Source organism: Stylophora pistillata, chromosome 5, assembly GCF_964205215.1.
Source record: "Stylophora pistillata chromosome 5, jaStyPist1.2, whole genome shotgun sequence".
Lineage (NCBI taxonomy): Eukaryota > Metazoa > Cnidaria > Anthozoa > Scleractinia > Pocilloporidae > Stylophora > Stylophora pistillata.
This window is the reverse complement of record NC_142523.1, coordinates 37,183,426-37,204,521: the sequence shown is the minus strand read 5'-3', so window position 1 is coordinate 37,204,521 and position 21,096 is coordinate 37,183,426. Positions and strand designations below refer to the sequence as shown.

Genomic DNA, 21,096 nt, shown 5'->3' with positions numbered 1-21,096 from the left:
CTGTTAAATATGTTGTTTCTTGTATGTGGCGTGTTTTCGCAGATGCTTAACATATATTACAAGCTCTTTACGACTGTGATAGATTAATTGAATTCGCGCGAGCTGGACACAGTCTGAATTAACAATCGATTACATGTTTAAGAGATTGTGCGTTGTACTTTTAAGAACTGTAGAGGAAGCTCATAAAAGTAGTGTAAGCTTAAAACTCTTTAATGTTTCATTAACGGCTACTTATGGATTCTAAGCAATGACTCATAGTGTTAAGCCCTCCCCGCCATTTTCTCTTAAGAAATAATAAGAATGCGCTAAACGACAATGTAACGCTTTCAATAAGAGGTCGGTTAATGTTTCTGCAGAGGGCATACATCTTCATTTCCTTTTAAAAAGTTTCTTAAAGCCTTGGAACTCTTTCATGTCTGTTATTAGATTGACATGATCCAAGCATTTTTACTCAAAAGCCTGTCAAACAGGTTCTCAATAGCATCGTGCGAAATCTGCGATCACGTGACAAAAACGTATAAAGATGACTGACCCGGCAATCTGTAGTTTTACTCAGTTACGACTGAGTCAATTTCGATCCTCAAGGTTCCGCCATTTAATTTCGATTAGTTTCAGGTCCTCAAAATGAAAACCGTAGCTGTCCTGATGCTGTTTTTTTTCGTTGTCTTTGGTAAGTTGTTCATATAAAGCTTAAAAGAGATTACTTTTCGTTTCGGAACCAGAAACGCTCTAAAGCAAGTTGTTAATCCTTTAACGTCCATGAGTGAACAGGACAAAAGTTATCCTTAAAATAAAGGAAAACAAGTAGGAGATTATTAGTTGATCCAATACCAGATTCCCCAAACTAACATCATAAGAATTGTATGGCAGAAGGTAAGGAGAATTACTAAACATGATCTTAGGCCTAAAAGAGTTTAAAAGTATCAGGTTAGAGCGGTAATTATCGATAAGGCTAAGCGGTTCGGTGTAACTAAAATGTCCTGGTGTAATTCAATTTGATTGCCTTCAATTTCTTTGCATATAAAAAAAAAAACAAACAAAGAAACGCGGTATCGATACTAAGTGGACGAAAAAGAGGAGAAAATATTTTGTGAAAAGGAAAGATATAGATGATTTAACCGTGAGTGATAGTTTGCGTAGAAGTTTTATTCACACACTTATACCAAAACGAAAATTTAAGCGGTCTGATTTGATTTTCAATTGCTAAAGGGATGATTAAGGTTGGAGTAAATCGACGGATGCAACAGAGTTAGTAATCTCAGCTTAAATAACGATGTTCTTGATTTAGATAAGATTAAGATGTATGGTGTAAAACTCTTCTTAGTTGGAAATCAAACTTATTATCTTTCTTAGGCTTGCTCCAATTTGCCGAAGTATTCAGCGTGCGACACTTTGGTAAGTCTAGAACTTTGACATTTGCGAGAATTTAAGCTCCTAACCTAAAGCTGTTTTCTTTTCATTCCCAGGAAAAGCCCCATTGTAACTGTGCACCGAGCTTAGCCTGCAAGGAAACACGGGAAATTTACATAGGAGAACAAACAGCTGAAGTGAAGCAATGCATGCCGATCAATGAGCCCATCGTCGTCGAAAAACTAACAGAAATTGATGTCAGTGAAATTTTGAACCCTGGTAGTGCAGTACTGGACCCGGCATCAAGATTTTATCCTGGCAAGGTGAGGAAACTGATAATGAAAAAAAAAAAAAAAAAAGCAGAAAATAATTTTGTATTTTGTCCTTGCAAGGTTTTCTTTCTTATTTCTATTGGAGCAGAAACTGTCAGAACTTAAGTAAAAATTTAAATTATTTTTTCCTCGCAGCGTTTTTCATAACTTGTAGTCGAGAGAAATCGTGTTACAACGGTTCTAGCAAAACTCTGTTTTACCTTATAATTAGAATTGTTTTCCTTGTCTTTTGGAAGCATCAGAAATTATGCTGTTTCTTTGAACGAGGAAAAATCCCTATCATAAAATCTTGCCTTTGTTCAACGTTGATTTCAGAAATGCACGGCGGCAGCCGACTGTTTTTGGCCAAACACCTGTTGTCTGTTTAACAAGCGATGTAGCCTGAAGTTGCTGAAATACTTCACTTGTTACCTCAGGGTAAGTGCAATAACTGTGAATAGTTCAATTGTAATTAAGTGTTGAAAGAGTCGTGGACCACTTTGGTTTTGTTCTACACCACTCTGTGATTGGTTAAGAAAGCTTGCGTCGTTTTTTCAACCAACCAGATTCAAAATGAAAACCAATCGCGACTGGTCCCGCGTTCAAAGTTGTTCAGGGGGTTTCGGTGTTCACTTTGAGTTCCTATTGGCTCCTTGTAATATTTCTTTAGTTCTGATTGGCTGTTTTGACTACATAAACTTTTGATCTTTACAACATGTAATCGAGAAGCGCTCTTGGATGGTAGGCGGGTTTCCTTTGATGCTGATGCCTATTCCCCAGTCTTTCATAAGTTTGTCTCGGTCGAATCACGCGATCTGAGAACAAACTGAGGTCTGAGAACAGACTGGTTTGGGGGTAAAGATCGGAAGGGAACAATGAGGGTTCAAAATAAGAAAGTGGAATTTAGAGTGCCCAAGGCCCACCCCCTGAGGAGTGTTTGTCTACTCCTTAAAGATTGTTCCTTTTTCTACAGCTCAAAATTGTTCCAACTTCTATAGCTAAGTCGAGCCACCAAAACGAGTCAATGTTGTTTGGGACGCTCTGAAAGGGTAAATACATAGGTAGGCTTTGTGAGATGGAAACTATAGAGCGATAAAAATGGGGTTTCAAAAGTTAGAATAGACCACCGAAATCTCACTGGAAAGTAAACAGGCATTCACGCTCCCCCGAGACCCACCCCCCTGAGGACTCTTCGTTTATTCCGCTACTGTAATGAACCCGATCTACTTTCCTAACCAGACATTATTTGACATTATTTGACGGTACGATAGACATATAAGCCTGAGTGACAATGCATTTTATTTCCTTCGCATAAACAAAATTCCATATTACAAAAATATAGAGGGAAAAATATCTCTATTCTTAACTTGAGACACTTTTCTTAGTTAAATTTTCTTATAGTGCCTCAACAACTCCAATTCTTTATAATAGCTCATGAACACATTTCCGCATCTTTCGACGCATGAAAAACTTCATTTAGTTACCGGATCTCTGATTTAGTAAGTGTGCTATGATTGTTCAATTTAACGGACCGTTTTTCCCTGTGTTTTTTGAATACAGATATATCTTAGTAATCTCGTTTTCCAGGTTCGTATTATATGTTATGCCTTTTTCGCTCGTTTTCTCCGCTCGAAAAAACCTCGGTCTATAACTTACAGTACGGACATCGAACCCGGTTTGTAAGTGGTATTTCAGTTTCTCTGTTTCACAAAATAAGCGGCCTAGATTTAAGTACCGGTATTTATTCAATTACACACACGTGAATGTTAATGAAACTAACACCGCGTCTTTGATTTTCAGTATCATATTATAAGTGATATTATTCGGAGACACATTGTGAGTGTTACACGTAAACAAAATGCCTCGTAGGGATCAAGAAAAACCTAACCATATTTGGCAAATCAATCTTGCCTTTCATCATCCCACCAGCTGTTGAAAGTATCCCATAATATTCTTTGACTTCATTATGTCTCGTATGTCTCTGACTCGTAATTCTGAAGAAAATTCTGAACGTGAAATAAATTTATTGAAAATTGCAACCTCGTCAGGAAAACGGAGTTTTTTTAAATTCCTCAAATATTTTAAAGCTATTAAAATCACAAGGCTCAAATAACCGTGACCTCTACAATCTCACTGCTTTCCTGATTTTCCGGACTTTTTTCGTCAATTTCCTCACCTTTCATTGCACGAGCCAGAAGTTCCATCCACCTGATAAGAAATAAAAACTCTCCTTACAGTTTTCCGCTTATTTCTTTGGATTAAGGTGTGGAGAATCTGACAAAATTCAGCCCTGATTGTCAGCAGTCTTCTCCTGGAACAGTTTTCTCTATCTACCCCCTGCCATGGTATGAGAAATCATTCTTCAATGCGCTCTTCAGTGTAGTTATACTAAACCACACCGCTGGAGATCACACCAGTTTCTGTATCAGAGAGTAACAAGTCGCAATGACTACCGCACCCCCACCCACCTCTAGACGGGGTTCTAGTCTATCAAAAGTTATCCCCTTTCCATCCCCTCCCGTCTCAACTCCCTCCCCCCCCCCCCCCGCCATTTCGCCAGGTCTTCTGACAATGTGCTGGTCTTCATTGGGGTGGACAGAGAAACTTAAAACTTAAATTCCCCGGAGTCGATTCACAACGATCTTCTACCTATAATACCCATACATTATCCAGAAAACAGGTAGTGAGCTTTCTCAAACTTATCAGGTAGAATTATCATCTTGACCCGTCAACAAATTCCCGTAACTAAATTACAAGGAAATGTGTAGCAGCTGGAGGAGAGAATTAACAATCAGATTTTGGGAGTTAGAACCCAGACCTCGCGATTTGAATTCTAGCGCGGAGACTAAAACATAAGTAGAAATATCATATCATAGCGATCTCTAATTCATTGACAAATTCTGACTGGAAACGTATACTGATTACCAAGGAGAGTTTGAAATTTCGTCAGTTGTTTTTACCTTTGCATGCTCTCTCCATTTTCGGCCTCGAAAAAGTACACCCGTAGGTTTTTGTGATGTACTTTAAACACATTTTTTCGGCCGTCCACCCCGTCTGCCTAGAATGGAAAATGTAACAAGATACATAAAAATCCTTTTGCAATGATGCGTGTAAAATAATTTTAATGCGACATCGTAAAACAGCGCTTCCTTAGAACACAGAGGTATTACTTGTTGCAACAAAACAAACTTTGCCATCTACTGACAGGCTTTGCAAGAATATCAATTTACCATAAAAGTAGGGATACAAAAGTTAAAATCTTATTAAAAACCGTGCCAAGTTTGTAGTTCAGAAAGAGAAACACTGTACTGTTTACACGATTTACATACATTTTACGCTTCGCTAAAGACTTGTAGTAAAAATGTCGTAATGTAATAAGTCATCGCAGAGAATCGAAAGCACTTAACTAATCCATTGTACGTCGTAAAATCAGTAGTCAAGTGATCAGAATGGCCAATCAGAATAAAGGAAGAAATCACGAGGAGCCAATCAGAACTCAAAGAAACAACAGGCCAAGGGCCTGAAGCGTGAAAAAACGCGGTTAACGCACTTTTAGGGAAGGAGATTTTCATGCAGGGGTTCATTTCAAAGGAATTACACGATGCTGTCAACATAACTTACCTTAGATGGCTTGTCTGCATTGTGACCAGGGAGGGGGAGGTTAAACTCTGCTTTTGTGTCCTGCATCAAAGAGACACAAATACTTTCAATGAACTCCACCAAAGACTAAAAGCACAACACTTATAACAGCACGAGAATCGCAGGGACCGCTGGCGGAAGCTTAAACAATCTTGGCGCACGCATGAAAAACAAACTCGAGCGATCGCAGAAATAAGTTTGATTGTTGCACTCGCAACAAGCGCTATCGCGTTTTCTTTTCTTTTTTTTTTCTCAGCCTACTTAGCGAAATAGTTTCCAGTTTCCAACCTAAAAAAATTCAACGAATTTACAATTTGAAATAGGTTTAACTTGTCTTGGTAAATTTCTCTCTATTTTACGTCTAGCTGAAGTAATGCAATCATTGATTAAGAAACACTTCCAGTCAGTCTTCGATAAAGTTAAAAGTACCTCAAGATGTTGCCTGCCAATCCTGGAAAACTGTTGTTACTAGTATTGCCACAATGTAAGTACTAATACTGACTCGGAAGTGATCAATATGGTACTGATACTAATAATGCCTTTACCTTCTTGGCCTTGTACCGCAACAACACAAAGTCACTCGGAAACACAAACCATATCTTCTGCCAGCTTTTATCTCCTTTGGCCTTGAGAATTCAAATATCCACTGTGCCAGATCTTTGATTCCTGACCGATTTTCAACACATTCTGACCCTTCTCTTCCACTTCCTTAACTGCTTCCTCGCTGGAGCCCTTCACAAGAACACTGTGACAAATTTCGCTAACCTTCTTCAGTTTCCCATTCTCGTACTCCAGCGGTGCTTTGAAGCCAGAACAATGTCCGCACACCACCCGTCCACAGGCGCGAAAATGATGTCTTCGACGAAACTTCGTAAACAGGACGTCTCAAAGCATGCACGTGCTCACTACTTCGTCTCGTACCCAGGCTGGCGCTTTCTTTCCCAGGTCTCCCTCTTCCATGACTTCAAGCTTGGTCCCTCTTCGATAACTCTCTCTTTTCGTTGTCAGTTCGTCCACGGTCTCTTTAAGTTTATTCACCCAAGCTTCTTTCTCCTCGGCGGACGCTGCGGTGAAATCCACGACTCTTTGTTTGCTTACTATACGAAAGCAATTCTCTATTTCCAGTTCCTCGTCCACGTCGTGTACTTCCATTCCGTACAAGTCCATTTCTACTTTCACTTTGTAGTTGTTTGTGCCAGGAAACTTTGCACAGCAAAGGAGAATGTCGTTGAACTGCAAAACAAAGAACATAGTCCAAATTTAGCTTCTACTACCCTTTTTAGAGTAGAAATAGGCGTAACGTTTGAAGGCGAAATATTTCAAGGGCGTTCCAAATATAACCAGTTTCAGGAGCTAGTCCCGAACTGGAACTCTGAACTGCGTGCTCTCCAGGCATATACATATATTTATTTGGTAAGTAAGTTTTAAAAAATATGCAACTGTACAGCTGAAGTGGACCTACAACTACTACTAAGTCTAAATAAGGGAAAACAGAAATTTACAATACAATACAAGTTAAAAGAGAGACCAAAATAACTTTAAAAATATCTAAATTCAGGGTTCCTTTTATAATTTGTAGGGGATTCCTTTTGGATACTGATGTCCCTGACATAGGTCTTGATAGAATTTATCTTTCTTCTAAAATAGACAGGGTTTTCAAGCTGTTTAATAGTGTCAGGTAAAGGAGAAGACGGGAAATATAGTTCTAAGTTCTCATTCGAGAGAGCGATAATCAGTGCTCGACACTAACTTTTCAACTTACTAGCCAAGTGGCTAGTGACATCTTAGATGTTTTTAGATGTTACGCCAATTTCAGTTTGTTTGGTAGCCAAACTGGCTCGTGGAAATTGTTCCCATGTTCCCACCAATAACGTAGCTCCATTGTCTGCCTTTAAAAGCACACACAACCCACAATTCCTCTATTCGCTCCGACGAAGGGCTAACGCTCGAAACGTCAGCTTTTGTAATCGTTACGGTGGCCAATTTACCATTTCAACTTTGTTGATATACCGAAATTGAAAACTGCAAGCCAAAACTGAATTTCTTCTAGTCAGTGGCTAGTGGGCTACTGTGTCGAGCGCTGGATAATGTCTGACATTAGACAGAGGGCATCGCAGATACAGAGAATTATCTTCATCAGTTTTATGAGCATGGACACATCCTTTACTTACCAACATTAATGTTCGTTCTTGATGACTGTCTGTCGTCCTCGCCGCAACCTTCCTAAAGCGGTTAAGGGTGACAACCAGAAACAAGTCTATCTTGATGCAACACCAATTTTTCTTCACTAATTAACAGAAAATGTATGGGAGTCTGAAGGGAGAGTTGTGATGCATATCGTAGATCTGGGTATCTGTATTTTTACGTCCTCTTAGAAAACTGAGGAATGTGAGCATTTAACTCTTCACTGACCACATGTTGGAACCAGTGCAGAGGGTGCCGAGATACAAACTGCTATTAAAAGGTAAAATTAGTGCTTGAGATTGCTAGTAGCTAACTGAGGGCACATTTTGATTGAATGTCGAAAATAATCCGGTATTACATTAGTTTTAACGCTCTGTGATTCGTCCAGAAAACTCACACCGCCCTCTCGACCAATCAGATGCAACACTGAAGCCAACCGCGGCTCGGTTAGTCGTTTTTTCCCGCGCTTTATGCAGTTTGCTATTTTTACTTTGAAAATTCCTTTCGATGTGATGGGCCGTTTTCATCTCTGTTGTCTGAAATGCGCTTTCCCTGCGTAGCTGGCGGTTTTGTGTGCGGTTTGAAACACTGAGAGGTAAAGCCGCGAGTAGGAATAACTCTTTTCCGTCTGAAACCTCCCGCTCACATATCGACCTAATTTTTGCCTAACGTACGTGATGTTTGTAAGTAAGGGATGTGTCTGTGCTCGTAAAACTGACGAAGAGAATACTCTGTATCTGCGATGCCATCCGTCTAGTGTCAGACATTGTAATTTGTCGCTCTCTCGGGTGAGAACTTAGAACTATATTTCCCGTCTCCTCCTTTACCTGACACTACTAAACAGCTTGAAAACCCTGTCTATTTTAAAAGAAAGATAAAAATCTTTTAAGACCTATGTCAGGGACATCAGCATCCAAAAGGAATGCTCTGTAAATTGTTATAGGAACCCTGGAATTATATTTTTTTATTGCTGTGTAACAACAATATAGTACAAAGGCTGAAAGTTTCTAAAGAAACTGTGGTGCTGCATCGGTAGGGGTAAGAAGGTAATTTTATGAAAAAGATGCTTAAATTAGATGATTTAGATGCTTAAATTACATGATTTACATTAAATGATGGTTATACTTGAAACAAAATGATCTTTACGAATTAAAATTATTAATTTTTTTGTAACCTGTACAAGATATTCACTATAATTCAAGGCAACAACAAGACCCAAAGCTATGATCTAAACCCTAACATCAGTATGCACATTCTCCATACTGTTCTCTATACATTTCCTGAGATGCTGAGAAGGAGAATTATTTTGTCAAACAATCAAGAGCCTCTTTAGTTGATGATCATCTCCATTATTCTTGTAACCTTAATGTGCGATTGGGGGACAATATTTTAAGGACAATTTAGATGCTGGCCATTCTTAGGTTTCAAAAGGCTAATCTGAGCTGTGAACATGTAGAATGGTAGGAGGTAACGTTCACTTGTGGATTCTGAACCCCTCTGAGAAATAATGTGACATAAGAATGTGCCTAGAGGAAATTAACAGTGCTTATTTATATGTGGAATAATTTGAAGAACACTTGCCTTTAGAAATGGAGCCAGCCCTTTTAGAATATCCCCAATTTGGTTGTTGGTGCCCCTGATAAAAATAAATAAATAATAATAAAACTAGGTCAATAAATGAATGAAAACTTATAAGACAGAGGATCATGCAAATTCAGTAAATACATGTTGAGAACTGGTTGACTGACTGACTGATTGATTGTAAATAATTGATTAACTGACTGACAGATTGAATGACTGACTGACTGACTGACTGACTGAGGGACTTACTGACTGAGGGACTTACTGACTGACCAACTGACTAAGTCACTGACTGACTGAATGATGAATGATTGATGGACTAATGAACTGACTGACTGTCTAAATGACTGATTGAATGTCTGGCTGAATGATCAACTGACTGATGAATAAAGGGGTAAGGTTCTAGCTTAAGAGAAACTGGAGGCGCGGTGGCCTCATGGTTAGTGTGCTTTACTCCAGATTGAGTGGTCTGGGTTTGAGCCCTAGTGGTTAACTTTGTGTTTTGTTCTTAGAGAATAAATGGGTACCAGCGAATTTAACACTGGGGGTAACCCTGCAATGGACTAGCATCCCATCCTGTGGGGGAGTAGAAATACTCCTAGTCACTTCATGGTACAGAAACTGGATTTAAATGCTGGCTGGATGGGCCATTTGGCTTGTAAACAGGCTTTACCTTTTACCTAAGAGAAACTGTGGCGCTGGGTCCATGGGGAGGTATAACAAGACAATTTGGTTTTATCAGCTCAGCTGAGAATGTAGATTGGCCACCATAAAGAGTTTCTAAAGGTGACATTTTGAGCATCAGCTTATCCAAAGGAAGAGCTGAACACACTTGAAATACTCTTCCCAGAGCCCTTATCTATGACCAAGGACTAATGCTCAAAATGTTACAAACTCTTCACTGTGGTCAATCTACCAAGGCTGACCAACTCATTGCAGCCTTAAAGTTGGGAGCACTCTTTTTATTGATGGGAAAGAAGCACTACATTTCAATTCCAAAAATGAAACTGGATGGAGGCTTACTGTCTTTGGCTTCATTAAATATTCATTAGATATGTAACTTCTTAACTTTAATTGAAAATATCTAGTAACCAAAAGGTAAACATATACCATTCTTTCATCCTCGCCTCCAACTTAGGTAATAAGAAATCTCTGTGCAGTTGGTGAATAGCTTGAATGTTGGACAAAATGTCATTGAGAACTTCCTGAGGTAAAAGCCCTTTTGTACAGCACTGGTTATCAATTTGCTTGTAAAAGACCTATACATGACATGAAAGATATAAATAAATAAATATCAAATATACAGAGCTCTTTTTAAATAACCAAATCCCGAGTGGGCACCAGGGGTAATGAATATGTTTTTAGCAGTTAAGGTATTCAATCATCAAATTGTAGACAACTAGAATCATATTGAGTTTTCTTTCAAAGCAATCAAATCTGAAATCGGATTTCACAGTAACCCTGCCTTAGGATTTTAAAGGAAGTCAATAAGATCAAAGTCTTCCCCACAGCCATTGTTTGATATTTTCACACAAAACTTTTACTCCCTCTCTGTAGGAAAGGAGTGCATTGCCTGAAAAATTTACAATTGCTGGATCCAATCAAAGTTACATACATTGAAAATTGTTTCCAGTAAACAAAAAAATAAACAAACATCAAATGAACATTACAATTGCACCCTGTTAACAATAGTTGATAAAATACTGGTAACTAATATTTATGGATTATTAAAGTGTTAAAAGTAATGATTAAAGCCAGTTCCACAATTGCAGAATAAATTTTCATCAAAAAGTGTTCCATACATAACCTCCAAAATGACTGCATAATGACTGTTTATTGTATTTGAAAGATGTAACAAATATATAAGATAAGATTTTAGTGAGAAACCTTGTATCTGGTCAGCCCCCTTTCAAAATTTTCTAGCTAAATTTGATTTACAATAAATGCAATAGGAGTGTTTCTCTTTCCTGCCTTTGTTTTTCCTTCATTAGAGAAATTGTGTAGTCCCTGTCTAACAAGTATTGACTTCTTTTTTTACGCCTTACCTGATCAAGAAAGTGCAGTCTTCTGACATAACTGTAAATAAAATAAATCAATTAAAAGCAATTAGTTTTCAAAAAAAAAACAAAAAACAAAAAACAAAAAGAAACAAATCATTTCAGTAAAAATTTTTCAAGATCTGACAACAATATTTGTGCTGGAAGGGCTCTGAGCTCAACTTTTTTCTGTTATGAATTGGTGACCCAAATCAACAAATAGTCACTGAAAAGTCACTTGAAAGAGACTCTTAAATTCCATAAATCAAAGGAAGCTGGAAATCATTTTTGGAGGTTCATGCGATTTCTTGAGGCCTGGTTCAAAGGACAAGTAGATTTTTCTAATAAAAAAGTGAAAAAGATTATTAAAAATTTTTCTAACTGATATCAATAATTATTTTCTTAGTTCAAACCCAGCATAATATTTGTCTAGAATATCAATGAAGTCACAAAGTGATAGCAAGTGGTTCAATTCATATTATTAATTCAAGGACCAAACCAACAAAAAAAGACAAAATAAAACATTATATGACTGGAAGCAAAAACTACTTGCTCACCTTTCTTAAGGTTTGAAAAAAGGCAAATGAAACTGAATAATCTAAATGCATACATCTACTGAGCCAGACAACAAATCCAACACCAAACAAAGTTCAAACCTTAAAGGAAACTGATTTCTTTAAAGACTTAGTATTGATGCTCTTTTTTTTTCTTCCTAGTGCTTCCATGTCACAGAAGAAATTTAACCTCTTTACTGCCAACCCCACGGAGAGGTCCAATGCCAATGCAAATTGCCTTTATTTGTTTTTCGAATTTTAACATGTTTTGACTTTGAAAGCTGCCGTGTCATTTTACATTTCCAGTGCAAGGGACTTGACTGAAACCTGGGTGAATCAATCTATGCTAAAATCTTTTTTTGAGTTATCCAAATAATTCCAAGAAATTCTCAGTACCTTGAATGTGAAGGTTTAAGACAAGGAGTAATTTTAGAGGCATGCTACACAAAATGCACCAAGAGATATACATGCAGGTATATGTTTATCATGAAATTTCTTATTCAAACTAGGTTTCAGTAAATCTTAACATTGATATGCACTTTTCACAAAGCAGTAGTCACTTCTGTTACATACAAATTGGCAATTGATCCAGTGCACTCACATCACAGATTTGCTTTCTAACCTCAAAGGCCTCTTGGATTCCATGACCATAAAAATTTTTTATTGAGATGCAAAAATGTCTTATGTCCACAGATGTGCCAAAATCATAAAACATTAACATAATCATAAACATGGGAGTTACGCTTTGGACTGTGTAGATCAATTTGTAGGCGAGAATTCCAACACACAAGTGTAATCGCATATAGTCGCTTCTGTCTCTTATACAAATGTTTCTTCGTTCTGAGATGCAGTTATTAGGTTACCGTGCACCTTCAGGGGTGTCTTGCGTGCAAGCGATGTAGCGCGTCCGGTTTAGACTGTAGATATCTAAAGCCCATATCAAGTTAAAGCTTATAGGACTGGCTATCAGACGAAACCAAAATTTTATAAAAAAAATTAATTGTCAAATTTTTCACGATTTCTATATGCCAGCGCCCAAATCACCTAAGGGAATTTGTTCGATTGCTCTCAAATTTTGACAGTGACTGGTTTTAGATTTAAACAACGAAAGCGTGTCTCCGAATTTTTTATTCTGCCTTGTCATCATACGCACTACGAAGTCACGTGAGAAAGCACCAGCCGCTCAAGTGGTCACTGCTCGAGTCGGTCAGCAAAAAAAGCAGGCGCAGTGTAAGAACAGTTAATTCGAAAAATTTTCTCAATTTAGTTGTGAGGTACATTAGAAGGTGTCTACGTACCAAACTGGAAGCAAAAAATCATCAATAGAGCTGAAAATGACAGAATCTCAACTTGCTGAAAATGGTGCTGCGCCAAGCAACAGCGAGTCAGCCATCGTCGCGGCCATCAGTTCCATGAGCGAGCTGCTAGTTTCTTCCATCACTTCACTGAAGTTTACCATGACTGAATCCCTTGGTCAGATGAAGGACACTATTGACCACCTCGCAATCGAGGAAGGTTCTTTAGAGGAAAATGCTGAAACTGAAGAACAGCTAGAAATAGCCGCCTACATGGACCAACGATCCACACAGCAGTCGCACAAAAACCAGCAATCTGGGTCTGCAGTGTCAAATAGTGGGGCTAAAAAGCCTACAAGTTCTCAAACAACTGAGCAGAGCATTAACACTCTGATAAATCAGAGCTCTGAATCTCAGCATGATGTTCCTTATGGGGAAATTGACCTACTGTCAGGCATTGCGAATGATCTCAAACTTGATCAAAAGAAGGCTCCTGCTATAAATGAGTAGATCGCCAAAATTGTCCCTGGCTTAATGAGAGAAAAACTTACGGATGAAGTTCTGACGGCCACACAGAATCGCTATAATACGCCAGAAAACTGAGAATGTCTCACCAGCACGAAGGTCAACCATCTCATTTGGGATAAACTTAAACCAGACACGAGGTCTGCTGATATCAAGTTGCAACGAGTGCAATCCAACCTTGTCAAAGGGCTCATTCCTGTAGCTTCTATGGCTGAGAAACTTGTGCAGGTACGGGATAAAATTCCCAAAGATGCCTTGGATGCCCCTGATTTAATAAGAGCGGCCACTGATGCCATTGCTCTGATAGGTGCCGCTAATTTCGAGTTAAACATGCAGTGCCGGGAGAACATTAAGCCTGAGCTAAACGAAGACTACAAGCATTTGTGCTCCAGCTCAGTCCCATTCACAGACTTCTTGTTTGGCAATGATGCCGATTTGTCTAAACAACTGAAAGATCTCGTGGAAGTGACCAAGGTCAGCAAAAAGCTTAACCCCAAAGTGGAAGGCCACAAGAGCAATGGATACAGAGATTACAAACACGCAAAGTCCAAAGGATTTGGCAACAAGTACTCCTCGCGTGGTCCAGGAACTCAGATCAATAAACATTTAAACTGGAAAAGGCCCGGCCCCCCTTACAACGAAAAGGACGAGGGGAGGAGGCCAAACAAATAGGGCCAGAAAACCCCTTAAATGAGGTAAGCTATCACACAAGTTATTTTCGAGCTGGTAGATTGCAACAATTTGTCCCAGCATGGAGAGATATAACTGACAACCAAGAAGTTTTAGATTGGGTTGAGCACTGTCATTTAGAGTTCGTAGATGATGTATCCCGGCCCCAGTACAGGAACTGGGTTATAAGGTCATTAAATTCAATGATACCATGTCTGCTATTATAGATTCTGAAATTGTTAAACTCCTCAATAAAGGTGTACTTGTGGAGTTTCCTCACTCTCAGGGAGAATTTTTATCATCCATTTTCCTTAGACTCAAAAAGAATGGAGTGGACTACAAGATGATCCTAAATTTAAAGGAGTTAAACCAGTTCATTGTTTACCGGCACTTCAAAATGGACTCACTCAAGACAGTGACAGATCTAATGACCCAAGGATGTTTTATGGCATCTGTTGATATAAGAGATGCATACTATACAGGGTCAATTGCCATAGAACATCAAAAATACTTGAAATTCATGTGGCGGGACAAATTGTATCAATATACCTGCCTACCAAATGGGTTGGCATCCACCCCTAGAATTTTTACTAAACTGTTAAAACCAGTGTTTAATGTATTCAGGCAAAAAGGTTATTTGTCTTCCTCGTACATAGATGATTGCTACCTTCAAGGAGCCTCATATGGGGAGTGTTATGAAAATGTACTAGAAACTGTTATGTTGCTCAGGGAACTTGGGTTTCCTATTCACGAAGAAAAATCAGTGCTTGTACCATCTCAGGTCTTGACATGCCTGGGATTTGTACTTAACTCAATTACAATGACTGTGCAGCTTACTGACAGCCGAAAGGAGAAACTGAAAAATGCTTGTCTCAACCTAGTTAACGAAGAGAACTCCACAGTCCAACAAGTGGCAGAGGTCATTGGGCTGCTAGTGTCAAGTTTGCCAGGGGTAGAACTTGGCCTTTTACACTATCGCAGTCTTGAAAGAGATAAATCTAATGCCTTGAGAGAAAACAAAGGCAACTTTGGGTCTTCAATGGCCCTCTCCCCCAGTTCTGAGGCAGAACTCAATTGGTGGATAACTAATGTGGACACCTCAAACAAACTTATTTCTCATGGTGAACCAGAACTCCTCATTCAAACTGATGCCTCTACCCATGGCTGGGGAGGTGTGAGGGGAGACTAGAGAACAGGGGGGAGGTGGAACCAACAGGAAGCACCCCATCACATTAACTATCTAGAATTATAGGCTGTACTCTTAACGTTAAAGGCTTTATGTGGAGAATGTGCTAATTTGCACATTCGGGTTCAATGTGATAACACCACCGCAGTTTGTTATATCAACAATATGGGTGGCTCAAAGTCCCCCGACTGCAACTCAGTCACAAAACACATATGGGATTATTGTGTTGAACATAACATCTGGTTAAGTGCCTCACATCTGCCAGGATGTGACAACACTGAGGCAGATAGAGAATCTAGGCACTTTAATGACCATACTGAATGGAAGTTAGGGTCAAAAATATACCAGTCAATAACCGAGCGACTTGGTCAGCCAAGCATTGATTTGTTTGCATCTCGCTTAGATAAACAATGTACAGTCTATGCCTCCTGGAGGCCTGATCCAGATGTACTGTATGTTGATGCATTCTCTGCCAACTGGAATACTTTCTTCTTTTATGCTTTCCCTCCATTTAGTCTGATTGGGAAATGTCTGAAAAAAATTCAAGCAAACAAAGCAGAGGGAATACTGGTGGTGCCCTTCTGGACATGCCAAAGCTGGTATCCCAAACTGATGCGACTACTTGTGGCTCCTCCACTGATCATCACACCCAGGGCAACACTCCTAACACTACCAGGGTGCCAGAAACTTCATCCACTGAGGAAAAAGCTGAATCTGTTAGCATGTCATTTATGCGGAGACTCTACAAAAACACAGGCTTTTCTGAAAGAGCAACCAACACTGTCTTGCAATCCTGGCGCCAGTCATCCCAGAAACAGTATGATGCCCACATCAGGAAATGGCTTTTCTTCTGCACTAAAAGGCAAGCAGATCCTATTTGCCCTACTATAGGTTTGGCTGTGGAATTTTTGACAACCCTTTATGATGAAGGATTGAGCTACAGCAGTATAAACTCTGCAAGATGTGCCCTGTCTGCTATTTTAGACAGTCCTGACTCAGTTCACCATACCTTTGGTGGGCACCCTGATGTCAAGAGGTTCATGAAGGGCGTCTTCCAAAGTAGGCCCCCTCTTCCTCGTTATAGCAAAACTTGGGATGTCAACTTGGTACTCCAGTACATTGGCATAATGGGCAACTCCTAACTCTCACTTAAGGACTTGACATTGAAACTCGTGATGTTAGTTACTTTAACCACAGCCCAGAGAGGGCAGTCATTGCACCTTTTAGACACTCTGAACATGGTACAAGTGGAGACTACTTATACGTTTCTCGTTGATAGTAATTTAAAACAAAGCGAACTGGGCAGATCAACCTCTGAATTAGTTGTTAAGTTATACGTGTACCCACCTGACGGCAACCTTTGTGTAGTCAATGCTTGTTCAGTATACCTTGATAAGACTAAGTCACTACGTGGCAGTGAATCTCATTTGCTCATAAGTCATCAGAAACCACATAAGAGAGCCAGCAGAGACACACTAAGACACTGGATCCAGCCAATGATGTTGAAGGCTGACATAAGTATTAATGTTTACAAGCCTCATAGTACCCGCTCAGCTGCATCCTCCAAGGCTAAGGTCAACAATGCCTCCCTTGCTGAGATAATGCAAACTGCTGGGTGGAGTTCAGCAACCACTTTCGCTCGGTTTTATGATAGGGAGATTGAACAAGGTTCCTCGTTTACTAACAGGGTACTCAGCCTAAGTTAAATTGGTATTAAAGAGCTTCTTCTGATTATAGTATGTGCTATCAGTTGCTTTGAAATCTCACGTGACTTCGTAGTGCGTATGACGACGAGGCAGAATCAAAAATTAAACGAGACTTACCTTAAGTCGATGTCTGATTGGGATTCTGCCGAGTCATCAGTAGCACAAGAAGTCATGCCCAAACCCTGTAGAGGTATTTATACCAGCCCACACTTCTTGTGCTACTATTCACCTGATTAGCACACTCAAGGCTTTAAAGACTGACCACTTGAGCGGCTGGTGCTTTCTCACGTGACTTCTTGTGCTACTGATGACTCGGCAGAGTCCCAATCAAACATCGACTTAAGGTAAGTCTCGTTTAATTTTTGATTTCTTAATACTTTTTTTTCGAGAGCGATTTTTGAACGATCAATCCACATTTTTTTAAATCCTATTTCAAAAATGTTCTGTAACTTTTCACTGAAATTGAATATGGCAAATCACAGACGCTTTGGCTCCGGGAGGGGAGGAACACATTAAATAAGCGAAAAACAAAATTCCCTGGCAAGAGCACTACATTAATAACCCCGTACATGAATAACCCCATACATTAATAACCCCATACATTAATAACCCCATACAATAATGACCCCATACATTAATAACCCCATACATTAATAACCCCATACACTAATAACCCCATACATTAATAACCCCATACAATAATAATCCCATACATTAATTATGCATTCAGTCTTTGTTCAATGAAAACAATAGCGATAACCATTGGAACTCCGCAGAGACTAGTAGTCTTTGTTTTCAAAATTTGGATTTTTTTCCTAAGTCTTTTTTGAAACAAAGAATTGTGATTGGCTTCATTCCTCACCTTTGCTGTGTACACAATTCAAGAGGGTTTTGAGTCTTTGTCTCCTCGACAACTTTTGGCCCCAAATCGTGCATTTGTAGTACGTTCGATTCTTGTCGATTATTTCTACATAAAGTGAGTTCACATCATTATTCACATCAACGTCAGAACGTGGATCCGAGGGTATCCATCGTCCAAAAAGCAGAGGAACGTTCAGGGAAGCCACGATATTCTTAATGACTTGCAATCTTGCAAGCTTCTCTTGAGACTGCAATCGGACAAGCCACCGGATTCTCTTAAGTAACCAATGACAATTCCCAAAATATCCACGTGATCATGCTCGTGAGCAGAAACAATGAAAACTTCAATTAGCGCTCATCTTCGAATGTACTTTTCATCTGTTGACCGCTTGTACGTTATTTCTCTTCTTGACTGATTAGCTTAATACAACATCCCTATAAAGATGGGTTTTACCGTCGTTCGATGGGAAGACGAGAACAGCGTGAGTGTTTTAGATGAAAAGCAAGTTGGTCGAGCGGCCATTTATAAAGCTACGATTTTGAAAGTTGGTGGTGAGTATAAATTGCGATATTCAGTACGTGATCAAAACTGAGAATCGAATCGGTCAGTTGCATGCGACAGTTTCTTAAGCTTACGCTTAAAAATGAATCAAATCTATCCGTAAGGTAAAGGTTTCAGGATTATTTTAATCATGTTGGACAAGCTGCGACCCCAGCAAAAGACACAGCTGCTAAGCCTGCAGTTTAGGATAACTTTATTACAACTTTTTGTTACAGTTACAACACGATTCTGATTGAAAAATCAATTATTTAACTGTTATTAAGCCCAAGCTTCACTCCCAAGAGTTGTGATGAAATTTTGTGGGCCGAGGCCAGGAACGTGTTCGATAATTGAGTCAGTTTGCTAGACATAACGTCTCGTAGTCACGTTCGACGCACTAAAAACTACTATAAAACGAATACAAGAATTGTAAGAACGTGTAAAATGGTATATAAAAAGTCACTTGTAAAAATGTAGCGGAATTCCAAATCGATTTCGATCAATTACGATCCTCATCAGTAGTACTCCGCCATGTTTAAAATACTCATAAATAATTGTTCATAATTGAACAATTATTTATGAGTATTTTAAACATGGCGGAGTACTACTGATGAGGATCGTAATTGATCGAAATCGATTTGGAATTCCGCTACATTTTTACAAGTGACTTTTTATATACCATTTTACACGTTCTTACAATTCTTGTATTCGTTTTATAGTAGTTTTTAGTGCGTCGAACGTGACTACGAGACGTTATGTCTAGCAAACTGACTCAACTCCCAAGAGTGTTGGGTCAAAATTGAGTTGAATTCTTCGAATTTCAATTTGCAGTTCTAATCAACAAAAACAAACAGTATACATGAAAATGCTGCTTGGCAGCTTACATGTGAATGCTAACACACAAGTGTTTTATCCAAAGAAATTACAACCACAAAAAATTGTGTCAAAGCCTGACTCTCACAGGTAAGGGGTATTTACCCATTTGTATCATTTTGTGACTGATAGTATTTATTGCAATAAACATAATTCAAGTTAATGTATTTCATGGAAAGGAATCAACAGATTTTATTCACAATTTGTGTCAAACCAAATTGAATGACTGATTAGGACTATTTTAGATAAATGGCTGTAATCGAGGATAGTTTTTATGAAGTTTTTAAGAAAAGAAAAATAAATCAAATTTCACTGTAATATTACTACACGTTGATGTTAATATACCATAGAATATAACATTATTTTACATCTAAACCTGAGTTGAACATGTAAATAAATTTCATTTGACAAATTGAATTTTTAGTTGGAAGTTAATGCATGTATTCATTTTATATTTAGTTATCTCAAAGTTTTCCTTAAATTCCCAGTAATTCTTGAACATTCTTAGAAATTCCTGCAAATTCCTGGGAATTTCTGGCAAGTTTTTAGATTTAAAGCCTTTCAGGGAAGTGATTGGTGCTCTGAGTTGGAATTCCTAGGAATTGCTTAGAAATCCAAGTCCCGTTGGCTATGAACTTGGAATTTCTGGGTATTTCTAGATTTTTAGAACCAGAGTGGTTGCAGTTGGGAATTTCCACTCAGAATTTACCATGAAAATTCACACTTCTTATTCCTAGCAATTCCTAGAAAAAATACTCAGGAATCTGTGGATAATCCTAGGAATTCCAAAATCCATTTTGTAAGGGGGGTTCAAAAGGGGGTTAACATTGATCTAACATAGGTTAACCTTGGTTTTAATTTCTCGAAACTGACAGAAAAAAGGCAAATGAAAAATTCCTTTGCAAAGCTATTAAAAGTAAACTAAAATTTTTATACTAACTCCAGTGTAGGTTAATTGTGTTTTGAACAACCCGGCCCAACTGGTATTTTAAATGCCAATGCAGACCCTTCTCCCCATTCCCCTAGTGGAGGACATTTCTTTACAGTTGGTGACAGGGGTTTTGTTTGTCATCAAATGAAGCAATAGGCTAACTGTATCCTTTTGTTTTTTTGGTGATTAAATTTTTAAAATTTATCACTTCAATCTCTGTAACAGCCTATTTCTGCCAACAACCCAATTGAACAAGAATCTACAGTCAGTGATATCAGTAAACAAAATGCAAACAAAAAGGAATCCTCTGATGTGACTGTCAGTCTCAGAGAGGCCAATCTTCAACAGAACAACACGATGAAGCACTAGTCCCACCTGCTTCTTTCAATATTGAATCTTCCTTGAACAAGAAGGACTTGATGGATTGTATCAAAGGCACCATTTATGGTATGATTGTATCAAAGGCACCATGTATAGTTTTGGAGATGCGATAGGATTTTTAAGGGGTGAACTGCCACATAGCAAATAATGTACATCATATCATATTTATGCCTGCCAAATTTCCAGAGTCAAATGCAAGCAATTTTTCTAACCTTCATCAATAATAATATTTTGATAGTAATAATAATAATGGTAATAATAATAATAAATGCCTTCATTGCTCATTAGATAAAAATACGTATCTAATGTTACAGGATGAAAAGATTACAAGTTCAGCTAAGTTATAATAAAAAGATTAAAAATGTGAAAAACTAGTTACATATATCTGGCATAAAATATTATAAAAGGTTGTATTTCAAAATTAATCTATTTACAAATGTGTTCTTATAACATTCTGTGTTTATCTTGGGCAT

General features: G+C 38.5%; 1 protein-coding gene and 2 pseudogenes across 2 annotated transcripts; 2 read left to right on the top strand and 1 right to left on the bottom strand.

Moving 5' to 3' along the window:
• Nucleotides 1-2,942: 2,942 nt before the first annotated feature.
• On the bottom strand, nucleotides 2,943-18,156 carry LOC148731799 (FYVE, RhoGEF and PH domain-containing protein 1-like). Of its 2 annotated transcripts, XR_016002026.1 has the most exons (5): nucleotides 17,899-18,156; nucleotides 11,111-11,141; nucleotides 10,176-10,324; nucleotides 7,472-9,120; nucleotides 5,532-6,533 (listed from the first exon to the last, which is right to left on the bottom strand). XR_016002026.1 is itself a non-coding variant. In XM_088762069.1 (4 exons), exons 1-4 carry the CDS (start codon nucleotides 7,475-7,477, stop codon nucleotides 3,767-3,769), a joined length of 267 nt encoding a protein of 88 aa, XP_088618195.1. In that variant the 5' UTR covers nucleotides 7,478-9,023; the 3' UTR covers nucleotides 2,943-3,766. The 2 variants fall into 2 exon arrangements, 1 of the variants encoding a protein (XP_088618195.1); XM_088762069.1 differs by lacking the exons at nucleotides 5,532-6,533; nucleotides 10,176-10,324; nucleotides 11,111-11,141; nucleotides 17,899-18,156 and adding exons at nucleotides 2,943-3,869; nucleotides 4,622-4,719; nucleotides 5,283-5,342 and having other exon boundaries at nucleotides 7,472-9,023.
• Nucleotides 11,823-14,784, top strand: LOC148731801 (uncharacterized; annotated as a pseudogene).
• LOC148731800 (uncharacterized) lies at nucleotides 15,715-17,064 on the top strand (annotated as a pseudogene).
• Nucleotides 18,157-21,096: the final 2,940 nt, after the last annotated feature.